Source organism: Drosophila hydei, unplaced genomic scaffold, assembly GCF_003285905.1.
Source record: "Drosophila hydei strain 15085-1641.00,03,60 unplaced genomic scaffold, DhydRS2 tig00000149-arrow-pilon, whole genome shotgun sequence".
In the NCBI taxonomy this organism is placed as follows: Eukaryota; Metazoa; Arthropoda; class Insecta; order Diptera; family Drosophilidae; genus Drosophila; species Drosophila hydei.
In genome coordinates, this window is record NW_022045678.1 from 1,518,801 (window position 1) to 1,533,694 (window position 14,894).

Consider the following 14,894-nt stretch of genomic DNA (forward strand, 5'->3'; position numbering starts at 1 on the left):
TTCTATGAATCAGTATTATTTAGCTGCTAGAATAATTTGCCATTAAAGTAAATAGAAGACAGCTTAACACAAAGCGAATGTCTTATGTATGACAGCCATATATAAATGCAAAAAAAATTCTTAAAAAAGTCAAGGTTCTTTTTTTTTAAGATACGACTGGACATAGTTTCATGGCTTAGTAGCCAAATAATTTGAAATATATTAATTTATTTTGCATTGAGGTTTTATTATGTAATTAGCTAAGAAATTTAAATTATTTGTGTATCTATTTCTATTAATTTAATAATATAATAAATATCTTAATTCAAGAAACTATTATGTTACATGTATATTGTTTCGAGAAAGTCAAATACTTGTATTTAAATTGGGAATGAACAAGAAATTAACTTAATATTTCGCTTGAAAGAATTGTATCAGCAGCTATATCTATGTCTGTATCTATGGCTGAGTCAGCAGCTGTGTCTGTTATCCAACTAATTTTATTATCTCTGTCCGTTCGCACGGCAGCACCTGCAGCCAAATTGAGATCTTCACGCAGAAACAAGCTGCAACTGTCAGAGTTGCTGCTTGGCCATAAGTCAATTAGGTAAATTGACTTACCTTACTTCATGACGTGCTTTGGCCAAAGTTGTCGCGTCTTCATCTTCTTTTTTTGGAAAAGGGCACTTAACTGATTTGTTTGTGGTCTGGCTGAAGTGAAGTCGTCTTCAATTCGCTTTTAGCTGAGGTGCCAATGCGCAGAGATTTTTGTGTGCGGTCTGTGCAGATGAAGCACGCTGATTGAAAGGCTCTTAAAGAACTTTGCCGCGACTTGTGTCCTTGAAGTTTGTTTGCTTAATTAACTAAAGTTAACTGAAAGCTTAAAAATCTTTAATCCAATTGACAATGCATCGATGAAGCATGGGAATGTTTGTTGGAGTTATACGTATAAGGAAGACATCACTCTAAAATTGTAACATATACAAATCGGAGTTATTGTAAATAGTAATAAATTACTTGGCTAACCAAGTAGCCCACATTGCTTATTCAGCTGACATTATTCACACGTTTTGCTTACATTTTCATTTCCAACAAATATATATTTATATATATAAAACGCTAACGTCTGACACAACCGTTGCGCAACTGCCACAGGAGATTTTTCGCAATCAACACAATTTTCGGTGAGTCTAACATAAAGTGAATAATACTTATATATAACTGATGTGTCATATATATCCAAGATAAATTAGCTAAGTATTGCTGGTGGGTGGGTTTAGATTGGATCTCATTGAATGCATTCAGATTTACATTCGCTAAGAATTGGAAGTTTCTCTTCTTTCGGTATTTCGTACCTTTCTCCATTTCTTTTAAGCAGTGTAAAATGCCTTGTTGACTGGCTCCAAGTGCTTTTAAGAGCTGCTCTTGCTTTTGTGCTGGATTTTCATCGAGTCTTGCCTGCAAATTCTGATTCTCTTCGGGTCGTTCTTTGCCTTGCAAACCTCTCTTAAGTTATGCAAAGCACTTTTAACATGTTCTTTCAGCTAAGGCATCATCAGCAGAAGCTTCTAGTGAAATACAATGACTTTCAACTGCTTGCCTCATAGACAGGAAGTAAACCACATTAATCAGACAAATCTTGTCATTTTTGAGTCGTTATGTTAAGACTTAAGCGAAATGAGAAATGAGTTAGGAATGCATTCTACTGCAAAAGATGTGGGACGATTGCGAATTGGGTAAATCTGTGAAGATCTGCTAAATTTGTTGTCCTCTACTGATCGATTCATATTCAAATTTTATAGCCAAGATTATTAACGGCGGGAATTACTGATAGTCTCTCTAGTACAAATCATATATGTTCAGCTTTATTTCAGAGACTTGAAATATTTATATAGAACAATATCATACACTTCTGCAATGTAATAGCTGAGATAAACAAGTTCTGCAGTTCAGAAGATTCATATTTGATGAAACTGCTAATTGTCACTCTTTCACTTGGTGCAACGTTTTCCAATTACCAAGATGGGTAACAGCATAGCATTTAATTGTTTAATTCGCCATGATATGAGAGTCGTGTCCATTTCATTAGATAATCCTTGCTGTAATGGCATTCGAGGCCAACAGTTCATTGATTTAAAATGATTGAGCTGAATCGTATGAAAAGTTAATTAAATAGGCAGGTAGCGCAGGTGAATTGTAATGCAAACGAGATGCGCATATTGTAAACAGGCTTTGAATTATTTAAAAATTAAAAAATACAAAAAAAATAGCGAGGCAACCGCAGGACCGACGCACATGGCGGATGCGTGATGAAATATGTATTGCATTGGCCACAGGTGAAATTGTCACGTTTTTAATTAAACGCAACGCACAGCATATCGGTAATAACAATCAATGGCTATGGCAATAGCAAAAACAACAAGAAATGGTTAAATGAAATTATAATTAAAAAAAAATCGAATATGAAAATGAAAATGAGAATAAAAATGAAAAGTGATTTGAGTGCGTGCGTAAACTATGTAATCGAAGCCAAAACTAACAACCTGTTGGCCTCAGCTGGTTGTTTGCTTTACTTGATTTTTAATGGCTTATTGTATTTGCTTTATAGGCCAACCACACCATGCCATTGCCATTCCCATAGCCTTTACATTAAATTGATCACATTTAATTTTGAGTCTTTCGCTTTAATTTCCTTTTCTGTTCCATATTGATTTAGTTTCCTACCTTTTTTCGACTGCTTTCAAGTCATAGCATGTCATAGTCGTTGTTGCTTCAATAATTAATTTTAGCCTGCATTCAGCTCTTGTTGCTGCTTTTAAATTTATAACTCACTCTCCTTTGCCATGGAGCTCGAACAGCAGCTGCGCACGTTCCCACAACTTGCAGCAATGTGTTCGATTCGGTTTAGAATTGCTTAAAGCAGGTGTAATGCGAAGTATTTAACTTTTAATTTCAGTTTTAATTAAATTAATATTTATATAACTGTAGTTAAAAATTGCAACTAAAGTTTAGCCTTCACTGTATTTTATTTTAATTATTTGAAGTGGTTTTCTATTAAAAACCTGTTGATGCAGTTTTCCATCAGAAAGGATTTCTGTTAAAATTTTAATTAATTTATATTTTATTTACAATTAACAATTATTTGTTGTTTATAAAATATGTTTAGTCTCTAGTAACAGCGAACGATTATTATCTGCTTCGTTGCCAGTAAATATTGTAAAGCGAATGCTTTTAGAACAATTTATCAGATTTTTAACGTATAACGTATAAATTCATAATTACACACAAATTTTTTGGCTTAAATATGCATTTTATGCGTAACAAACATTTTGTTTTAATCATAATTTTGGCACATCATTTTCAGCAATTTGGTTGAGTTCAAACTCAAATAACTAAAATTTTGCTGAGAGCAATTATAACTATTGGTAAAATAATAGAACAATACTTATTTATTTATTTATAATTTAACATTCGTGTATGTAATTATATTATATATAGCTGTAATATTAGCATGGAAATTTCACGATAATTTGTGTAAAAGTCAATTTTAATTTCATAGGAATACCCCAAACGTATAATAAAATGCAAAGGATGCTGTGGGCTTTGCTTTTATATGAAAGACTGATCTGCGCGTAAGTCTTTCAGGTGTTTCTTTAATTTCAAAATTTCTCAGACTTGTTGGTCAATCTAGCTATAAATCTCAGAAGTGAAATAGAGTTAGTCATACACAGAGAAAATTGTTTCGGTTATTTTACTACATTAAATCGTCATAATTCAAATGGAGCGCAATTTTAAAGTTATTCTCTAACTCACATTCACATTGGTTAGACAATAATCAACGAAGAAGCACGCAGAGAGTGTGCGTGCTTATATATATATATACAATTTTGTTCATCAAAATAGTAGTTATGCACTTCACTAAATCGAATGAAAAGGCACTTTTGCCCACTTGTTGTTTAAAATGGAATACAAAGAGAATTCGTTTATATTTAAAACCCAGAAGTTCATAGAAATAATAGTGCTGAACGTTGTCCAACATTTAATGCTCTATCGCACTACTATTTTTATGAACACAGCTGAACATTTTAAATTTTAACTACTAAGTTGATTAGTAATAGTATTTTCTATTGTCGTTTTTAGCTATCTTTTTTAGTATTTGTTTATTTCCTTTCGATTTCTTTTGTTATTCTTATTGCAAGTGTTCAATTGCTTTTGAAAGTCATGTGAGGTGTCTTTCCAACACTAGAGGTTGGTTAACTTAGAGAAAATATGTTGGTGGTTATTTAAATATGTTTCATATATGTTAAGGGAAACCCATTCCATTTTTAAATGATTCTCATTCTTAAAGTATAATATCGCTGAAAATAAAATATATTTTACACATATCAAATCCAGCTCTCTTCAAGCAGCTTTTGCTATTTGGCAGCCCAACCCAGTTCCAGTGACCTGTCTGTTATACATGACATGTATGTTATCGTTATCATGAATCCGGAAAATCCGAAGCCTTCGCCTGTCGCTCATTTGACAAGTCATTTGCAGGTCGTAGAAAAGGGCCACTTAATTGTTTTTTGTTTAATAAGGCCGATGTCGGCACAAGATACAACAATTAAGCACATAAAAAATCATTTAATTATGTCTATCAAACGTCGCACACGGGCGCCTAAAAGAGCGCAGCGATAAGCTTTTTATTACACCTTACTCGGCTGGTATGTGTGGGTGTGTGTATATGCAGCTGATATGTGGGTGTTGGTAGGTGAGTCTCATTAAAAATGAAAACGCTACTCATTAACTGTGCCAGGTAACAGACAACCTGCAAACAACAACAGACATTCGCACACGACAAACGATTTTTGAGTCGGCAACTTTTCGCTTGAACACCCACACAAGCTTCGTGTGTGTGGGTGTGTATGGTGTATCCGTGTGTAGTGTAGTTTTAATTACCTTTCGCTGTCGTCGTGTGCTGCGCCACTCGTTCGACTCGTTGTTTAAGTAATTGTTTGTCATTAGTTAAAATGTTTTCATTTTGCTTCATAGAGCGAATTGGGCCACGTTTTGTGTAGACTGGTGTAACAAATACACTGATAAAAATATTTGAATTCTTGTATGTGTTTTCTTTAAAAATATGTATTTTTAATTGGCTTTAATTATTTAAATATACTTTTTTAAATCATTCAATAGGTGAATGTCCGATTTCCTTGCTCTTTATTAGATTTAAATGTAAGTTTTAAAAAAATGTCGCTTAAATTATTATTAGTATTATATTAACTTATCCCAAAAGGTATTATGTATTTTCATATTTAAGAAAAAATTAAAATATTCGAAGGTGCATTCGGCTTAATTAATTTATTACTTATTTAAAATTTCATAAAAAGCATTTGATCTATTTTCATATGAAGGTTTGTTTAAATAAATTTTTAATTTGGAATATTAAACAAAGTGTTAATATATTTTTATATGTAAGAACTAAATAGATATATTTAACTATGAAATTGGTTTGGTGGTATATTTTATAGATTTTAAATATAATTTTTTTTTATATTTCAATATGGAAAAAATAAAAAAATTTCATTCAAAAAATGAATCCCACAGTTTGTAATTTTTAAATAATTTTAGGAATGTCTTGATTTTTTAAACCATTATTTAATCTAAAAAAATTGCTTCTAGTTATAAATATCACAATTAAAATGAATTAAAAACTGAATATTAAATTATTAAATAAATATTAAACTTTCAATTTTTAATTCGAAATATTCGACATTTTAATGAAACAATTCTTTTTCTATTTTTCTTTGCTAATCCTAAAACGTATTTTCGTATCGTAATGTTTTAGTGAAGGATTTGTTGTATACAGCAACCGATGTATATTTATCGTTCTCGATTGCTAGCAGGCGTTGATCATTTGTTCAGTCCAGTCCAGAGTTGTGGGGGCTAACACAAATGACTGGAAACAATCAACAAACATAGACATAAACATAAAGAACATAAAAAAATCATATTACTAACCCTCAATCCTTCAGCTCTTCCACAGAACACTTTGTTGATATTGAAGAATGGCATTTGTAGCGCGTCGCAATACTGAGGGCAAATTGGTGGATTGTCAGGTGATTTCTGGGCATGGGAATAGCTCAATGGCCATGTCCGATTTGAGTGATGAAGAGACCGATTCAGGCACATTGCAAGGCTATAGTAATCGCTCCTATGTCTCGCCCACTGTGCGCTATGTTTCGTCGAAGGATGACGACGATGACCTTGACAGCTGCTTCACTTTTGATGGCATAAATGGCCGTGGTGCCAACAGCGTGGAAGCCGATCTTGACTCTATAGTAACTTTTAACGATCAGTATGAAAGCCCCCCCGTCAAGGCCAATCCCACTGGCTCTGAGACTGATACTGGCACAGAGAGTGATTATAACGCTGCCAGTGATGAGGAGGCAATGACGGTCAAATGCAAGACATCATCGGGCGTCAGCAAGCCGACTGCTGATACCATGACCCGTAATGCTATGGAATCGAGCAAGGATGATCTCGATTCTATTGATGGCGAGACTGTTTGCTGTGCAACTGATTTTGATAAAGATCGTTCGGATGCGCTAAGTTTGGAGTCCTTCGATATCCCAATGGGACAGCCGGAGGATGATGCTCGTAGTGTTTGTTCATATGAGAGCAGCATGGTTGGTTGCAGAACAGTCTGTCCACAGGTTGCCCTGGCAGAGGATTCATTTAGCCTGGGCTCTATTGACAGCAGCTCAGTTTCTAACCTTACGAATACCGACAACGCGCCGGATGATGCTGATAATCAGAGTCAGGTGACTAATCGCACATTCAATTTGAAACCTTCCGCCGTGCGTCGCGATGATTGCTCGTCGGCATCCACTTGCAGCTGGACCGATATGTATGGAGGGGCGCTGAAGCCCTCGGAGAGTCGCAGCAACATAGTACCATCACTTAGTCTTAACTTATCGGCCAATTCGTCTTCCGGTTCGTCCACATACTTTCGCAATCTGGACGAGGAAAAGGAGCGTCATGGCCAAGAGGCCTATCAGGAGTGGGTGAAGCGCAAGGAACGTCAAAAGCAACAGAAGCAACAGGCGGCCAAACAGGAGCGCGAGAAGCGCGATGCTGAGACTGCAATGCGTCAGCGTCTGGCCAAGGAGAGGTATCAGGAATGGGTACGACAGAAGGAATTACAGCAGAAGAAGCAGACTACTGGCAGCATTAAGAGCACCGTCAGCTACGGAAGCTATTCGAGCACCTCGAGCTGCACTGGTTTGACGTCCAGCAGCGCCAGCAAGCCGCAGCGCAAAGAGACACCAGAGGCAACCAAGAAGCGTTTGGCGGAGTGGGATCGCGTCAAGACCCAGCAGCAGCAGCGTGAGCGAGAGCGCGAACGTCAGAAGCAGCAGAGCAAGGACCAGTTGGAGATGCAGCGTAAGCAGAAATCTGAAGGCGCCTGGCAGAATTGGATGAAGTCGGTGGGCAAGCGACCCAAGCCGGTGCCACTCAATCAGGGCTTCGAAACACTGCGCGGCACCATATCAAATATATATGTGAATCCCGTGCAGTGGGTCTCCAATATCGATCCCAATGACTCACGTGGCAATTGAGCATGGTGCTCATTTCGCGAACCCTAGTCGTTTTCATCGGCATTTCAAGAAATCCCCAAAAAAAAAGTATAAAAACTGATCGCTGATCGCATGTTGAATAGGTCCAATTATCTGCCAAGCGAAACAACAAACACATGCATTTGCTCTTTCTTTGGTGATGTTGGACCCAGCGCAGAGAGAAAAACAAAAAAAAAATTGAAAATATGCGTCTATATATATGTCTATATATATTTGTTTACTGCTATATTGGATGGCTTACTGCAATTTGAGCGCCGATGTTTCAATAAACAGTCAATTGCAAACACAATTTCTTCTGTGTTTTTCGTCTTCAATGGGTTTGATATAGAAACAAGTAGCATTGGCATTTTATATCATATCTTAAGTGAAGCCCGTTTTTAGTTTTTGAATATTTCGAGTATCCACAGACAATGATTGGTGCGCTGTATGAGCTCTCGGAGTAATTGGTTCAGATATCCTTAATAAAGGTGTTTCTGAAAATTGGTGTTCCAGAACTCATATTTAAACGTTGTCATTTAATTCTTATCGAAAGTATCTTTTCTTGATGCTAAAATTATATATGAAAACATAACACATTGTTTTAAACTTTAGTTATCAAAATATCAAAATTAAATGAAAATCATAATGATTTATTGCTTGAATTCTATTTTGTATTATTTTTAACTTTGTCCAAAAATAAAAACTCAAAAGTAGAGTTCCACAAGTAAAATGAAATGGGCTTAAAAATTAAAAATGTAGCAAGTCCTATAAAGCACAAGTTTTGTGTTGGAAATATGCATATTTTTATTCATTTATATTCTTATCGGCTTATCAACTTCCTTTTCCACATATAAAAGTATGCATTATATATGATAATATAACAATCTGCTTGTAAATTATATTTTATTGCTAACTAAATTTTTAATTTATAATTTTTCAGATATAAATATTGGTAATATATTTCAGTTTAGAAAACAGAGCTCATATGTATAAATTCACATGATCTATGAGGTATATATATCATTTATAATATAACTTTATATTATTTTACTGTATTATATATAAGTAATATATGATTTATTAATGGTATTATTATTTATTATTAATTAAAATCATCAATTTTTGTTTTCCATTTATAACATAATCAAGTCGTATGTATTTAATTAGAGGATATGTGGAAATCAAAGTTCATGAACCGAACATCAATGCAGGAAATGCCTTGCCCCGAAAACTCTGTCAATAATATTTGTATTGTTTGCACAGAACTTTTGCACAGTGTACATATCCCAGCAATAGCAATTATAATCATTTTAATTACAAACCACGGACATTTTATATAAGTGGATATTTTCAACTGTGCCTTCCTGCTGTGCAGATTATTAATAGAAGCCTGCGTTTGTGAGCCTCAAGAGGAGAATGGGCACACACACACGCACATATACACACACACACACATGAGTATGTCCAAACCCAAGTTGTGGCACTCTGACAATACGATAACCTTTAGCCTTGCGTTCTAATGGCTTTTTCCCACAACATTTTGTGTCTGTGCGGCGTTTGTGTCCGAATTAGTTGCACTTCCTTGTTTACTAGTCTCTGCCTGTCCATTGTGAACTTTTTCTATATTTACCCATTTTACCAGTGCCCATTTGTGTGTCAATTTGTGCTTTTATTATTTATTTGTCAGTTCCATGGGGAGTTCAACTGGTTGGACTGGGCTTACAGCTGGGCAACGGCCTAATTAAGCTTTCGTATTTTTTTTTGTTTCTACCCTCACACGCCAGAGTTTTATTTATGCAATTAAGCAAAGCTCCGTGTAATAAAGTTCAGGTCGCAAGTAAAATCTTTGATTAATTGTAGTTTTGTTTACATGATGAGAGACCGAAGTCTACGCCTGATTATATGGGCTCAAAGCTAATTTATGGCAAGTGTATCGCCCAAGCTGCTTCTGCTTGAACAGGTGATTAGTGTATCGTCCTTGTTTGTGCTCTGTTCAGTTTTGGAAATTTGTTTACACATGCCGTGTTTTGTTAATCGCTTTCCAGGCCCAATCATTATCATTATTATGCTCTTATATATAACGATTCCATTGAGTAAGGGTAAACAGGGCATCAAACCTTAGTTGATATGTGTTGTAGGTGGGAGAAATAATCTCGTGCTTAAAGACGATTGTTCAATAATGATTATTGTAATGATGATGATAACAATTATGATTAGAATGATGATGATAATGGTGTTAACTGTAAATGAAAATACTGTCACGAATGTACTGTCAGTCTGGCCGACTAGTCGCACTGCATTTGCTGCTTGCCTACTTAGGAGCTACTACTTTGGTCTGCCGCCCACTTTGGAATCAGGCGTTACACCGCACTAATCTTTAAAGTGGAGCCCTTCTATGTATTCCATCTGTGCACTCTTCTCAGTATTCCAGCTTGCAGCACTGACTCTTTCCGCCGCAAAACCGTTTCGGCGCAATTATAGACTCTTTTCTGATTTGTTCTCCTATAGTCAATACTTTTTCATTGATAGCTTCTGCCAGGTCGGCTGTTTGTTCTACCCAACTTTATACCTTTCGTCCATCGCGGTAAATGAGAACTCAGCAACAGTAGACTGTAGCCTCCTGAAAGACAAAATGTTCAGGACGAAAATGTGGTTGAAGATAAAGCTCATATTATTTGCTGCGTGTAGAGCAACTTCAAAAGTCTTTGTCTATTGGTGGTCTATTATGAGTCAGCTTTAATAAACAGTTATTTGTTAATGTTCCTAACATAATAATTTATCGAAAATGATATTAATTTTGTATAGTTGGTTTTACTGTCCCAGGGAAAATATTTTTAATTTGTTGCCAACTTTGTAATGTAAAATCCTTTTTATGCATATTTTTAGCTTAAATATATATTATATAATATCGGATTGGGAGGATTGCAATGTCTGAACTCCCACTTGCTTGTCTATTGAAATCCAATTTGAGCTGTTTGCTCTTGGCTAGCAAATCATTTGCCCACTCTGCCCGGGCAATTGCGATTTATTTACATTTTAGCATTTTGTTGTGTCGTGTTCCTGTTGGCATTTGCCTTTTTCCTGGGCTGTAAACTTTAATGTGCTATCGTAAAACGTAAGCACGACTGGGAGACCCGAGCATAATACCTAATGGGCGGCTTGGGGGCAGGCATAGTGATGGAGCAAGCCCTCGTATGATGCCATAATCACAGCAATGACAATGACAAAATGTTAATGTGTCTCGGCACAGATTTTTTTATGGCCAGCCATAAATTAAAAAACAATTTGCGAAATTCGGCCGCAAACTAATGAAGGACTCAAGAAGGCAACCATTTAAAACAATTTGCAAACATTTAAATATCAATTAGGGCGATGTATCCAGCATTTTTGCCAAATAAAAAACAATTATTGGGCAGCAAAAGGGGCAGAAAAAATTGCATGAGAATTAACGCGAATTTGCGCATTTTAAATGCAAATCAGAAACAATAGCAACAACAGCAAAAATTATAATAAATAACCACGAAAAATTCGAAATGATTCGCTTGGTGCGGAGCCGCTCGGGCCGCCGCACAAAGAAAATTAATAATAAATCTCAAAATGCTCATTAACTTAATTACTGTGTTTATTTTCATTGCCCTTCCGCAAACGTCGCAACGCGTCATCGCCGTCGTCGTCGCCGTTGTCGCCGCTTTTCGATTCGTTTCCAAGTTTTAGCAGTTTTCACTTTGTATTATTTTTTTTAGATATATACTCTTGCTGAGGGTAGTATAAATTAGTCAGTAATAGCGAAATGAAATGCCTTTTAAAATATATAAATATTTATATGTATTTTCTTTTTTGAGTAGCCTGGAGTCATCCATTCATATAAAAAGGTTATTTTATATTATGCATATACATCTAGTATATAGTTATGTAGTATATATAGTCAACTAAAAATGGAATTTTCTAATCGAAAATATTTATTTCATTGCAAAATTCTGGCTTATATAAAAAAAAATATATAAAAACAAAATAAAATAAAAATAAAATTAAATTAAGTTCGGTGTAAATATCTATGGGAATACAGTAAAAACCATAATATTAAAGTAAAAAGTAATATGAAAATAAAATAAGCTTTGTTATAAAAGTTTAAGTGATTTAGTGATTGATCCTCTATTGCTTGCTGAAGCATATGTATATACTAGTGCATTTCTAAAATTTGATATATGTTGAATATAATACTTTAATAATCTTATCTTATCTCATCACTCTGAACGAAGTATTCTGTGTAAAAGAGTATTCACTCTTCGGCAAGCCGGAGAACAAAGAAGTTTGTTCTCTCTTTCCTCGTATATTGTGTTCAAATGTTTTTGTTTGCCGCGTCACGCAATTTTTATAGCTCTCCCCTTCGGATATTGCTGGACGAGAATTCGGATAAACAAACTCAGTGAAGAAACACAGAAAAAACAGCCCCAGAACATGAAAAAATTGTGCGTCTTTAACCTTAATGTGTATTTAAGTAATGTTAATTGTGTGTGTAGAGAGCTGGCAGCTGTCGCCAGGTGGTTGCCATTCCACAATTTCGCATTTCCTTTGCATTGTTGTTTTTTCTTTTTGGCACATTCTTTTTTTGTAATTATGTTAATTTTGCCTTCGCTCCTACCTGGCAGCGTATCTAAAACCTGTGTTCTGTTCACTAAATTTTGTTATATAATTGCTGGCTAGCTGTTAATTGAATTTCGAGTGCGAAGCGCACAAGCTAACGATTAGCCCAAGGCTATTTTGTTTATTATTAATTGAATGTGGTTGCTGCTGACGCTTAATTATATTTTATTTAAATAATATATTTGTGATATTGAAGCACAGAAAATGACAACAATATACACTATTTCTAAGGATATACTGGGGAAAAAAAAAGAATAAATAAATGTAATATTGTCGCAAAAGATTTTTAACTTTATTTATACTATTGTTATCTTTTATTTGTATCAATATTAAATTATTAGTATTTATTATTTTGAAAAATGAAAATAATATAATACTTATATAAGTTTTGTAATAATTACTAATTAATACTAAAATTATTATTTCTCTTTTAATATTAAATATAAATAAAATATAATACAAATAAGCGTAATAATATATTTATTTTTAGTTACAAAAAAATACATGACATTTATTCGATAAAAAATGTGATTTTATAATTAACATCATATTTATGACATTAAAAATAAATAAATAAATAAATTATATAATTAATAAAAAGGAAAGAAAAGGAAATTTAAAATTTTATATTTTGCATTTTAATTTTTGATCATTTTTAATTTTTTTTTAAGTTTTTTTTTTTAAATTATTTTACTTATGATTGATCCTTTTAACTTGTATTACAATTTAAATTTTCTTAATTTTCTCGCTTTAAATTTCTTTTATTATTTATGTATTTTTTTATTATTTTATTTTTTTTATAAAAATAGTTTTATTTTATTAGAAATAGCCGTCACAATTACTGTCATTGAAAAACATAAAAAATTGCATCTGTATGATAGCTTTTTGAGCTGACTTAAACAGTTTTAATTCTTTTGCCTCAGTTCACGCTTAGACGCTTAGGAAAAGTAGCATTTTTACTCTTTATTGCACAATTTATACGAGCTGAAATTTAATGCACAAATTTTACTGCAAATAAAAGAGAGAATTGCGCCCAAACGAAAGGCCCGCTCGTAATTACATATCAGAACTCAATTTGTTCTTTTTCACCTTTTAAATCGCTTGATACCTCAACTGTTCATCAAGCAACATAAAAAATCGATCTCTTTGAGTATTTTGTTGTTGTTGTTGCTGCTGAACTCTGCAATCAGGAAGCAAGGCTTAATGCCCACAGTAGTTTGACATTATTAAAATGTACATTATATGCGAGTCAGCCGGGTCCAGTGTGTACGGGCTATACGCTGTGCTGGAAAATCGCTTTAGTAAGCCATGCATGCGTCTATGATGCATATTTACAACATTTTAACCTTGAGATTTATATGTATTACATGTATGCATACACTCCCATATATAAATATATATATATATATATATATGTATATATATATATAAATGTGTGTATGTATGTAGAGACTAAAAAAAACAGCTGACAGATATTTGCACACAATATACATGGTTCATGATACTCTGCACACATACACACTCCATGAAAATGCAGTAAAAACGCGTTGGCTTCGCAGGGTAAACAAAAACATTGCACGTAACCCGCTCAGTTGGTTAAGGTGGGTTGTGGTTGCAGCTGTTTTGGCATGTTTGAAAATTCCTGGAAACAAATGTAATAAAAACTACTCGTAATACACACACACCCACGCACACACACTGCTAAAGTGCTCGAGTTTTTATTAGCTGCGAGCCTGAAGAGCTTTTTTTTTCCATTTTTTTTTTTGGCTATGTTTTGTTTTTGCGTGCTGGGCTGCACTTAAAGCGTTCTTAATGAAAGAATTTTGGTTTTATTTCGCATTTGTTGTTTTGTTTTAATTTGATTTTTTAGCACTAGTGCTAGACTATGGATATATTTCAAATTTATGCGCCCCGTTGGCATTTTGATGGACTGCGAAAGCCAATCAAGCCACCTGCCGTCCGTTTTGTAAGTAGTTCAAAATAACTAAGTATTTTGGGTTAATATAAAAACGCAAACGCATTCCATTTAACTGTCGAGTACAAATAAAACAAAAAACCAATTTTCACTTAACTCTTTAAAGTTTATTTCATTTTTGTTTATTTTATAAATATTCCTGTCGATTTGCCATTTACATGTGTTGCTTAAATTTACATATACATTGGAGTAGCTTTACTATATATAGATATATATATATATATACTTTTTTATATATTTGTTCAACTCAGTTTACTTCTTTTTATATAACAATTTTTTTTGTAATAAATAAATATTGTTATATTTATTAATTGGTTAAATACTCGCACTAAATTTTAATTTATTTAAGCTGTAATGCAATTTTTCGTTTAAAGATATTTTCGCTTGTGCTTTTAATACACTACGTATTTTACAATATTAACTGAGTGTATTTATAATTGAAATTTTTTATTATTTGCCAAACAAATAATTAACACTTTATATATATTTTATTAACTATAAATGATATGTATGGAGTATTTTTGTTTATTATTTATAATTTTAATTCTTAAATTGGAACGAATGTTGAGCCGGGAAGCTGAAGAGTAGAACTTAATGCAATTAACAGAATGTTGATTAAATATTACCTCAATTAGCTATATTTTGGAGTGTTTATTTTAGAGTTATTGAAGTTTCAATTGTAATGACAGAAATAA

General features: G+C 33.7%; 1 protein-coding gene across 1 annotated transcript; it reads left to right on the plus strand.

Annotated features, from left to right (window-relative positions):
• Positions 1-1,022: 1,022 nt before the first annotated feature.
• On the plus strand, positions 1,023-7,890 carry LOC111602211 (histone-lysine N-methyltransferase, H3 lysine-79 specific). The gene is made up of 2 exons (XM_023319187.2): positions 1,023-1,163; positions 5,997-7,890. Exon 2 carries the CDS (start codon positions 6,030-6,032, stop codon positions 7,581-7,583), a length of 1,554 nt encoding a protein of 517 aa, XP_023174955.2. The 5' UTR covers positions 1,023-1,163; positions 5,997-6,029; the 3' UTR covers positions 7,584-7,890.
• Positions 7,891-14,894: the final 7,004 nt, after the last annotated feature.

Excerpts from the sequence above, each read along its gene's own strand:
- LOC111602211 (XM_023319187.2), top strand. The coding sequence starts at position 6,030 with ATGGCATTTGTAGCGCGTCGCAATACTGAGGGCAAATTGGTGGATTGT.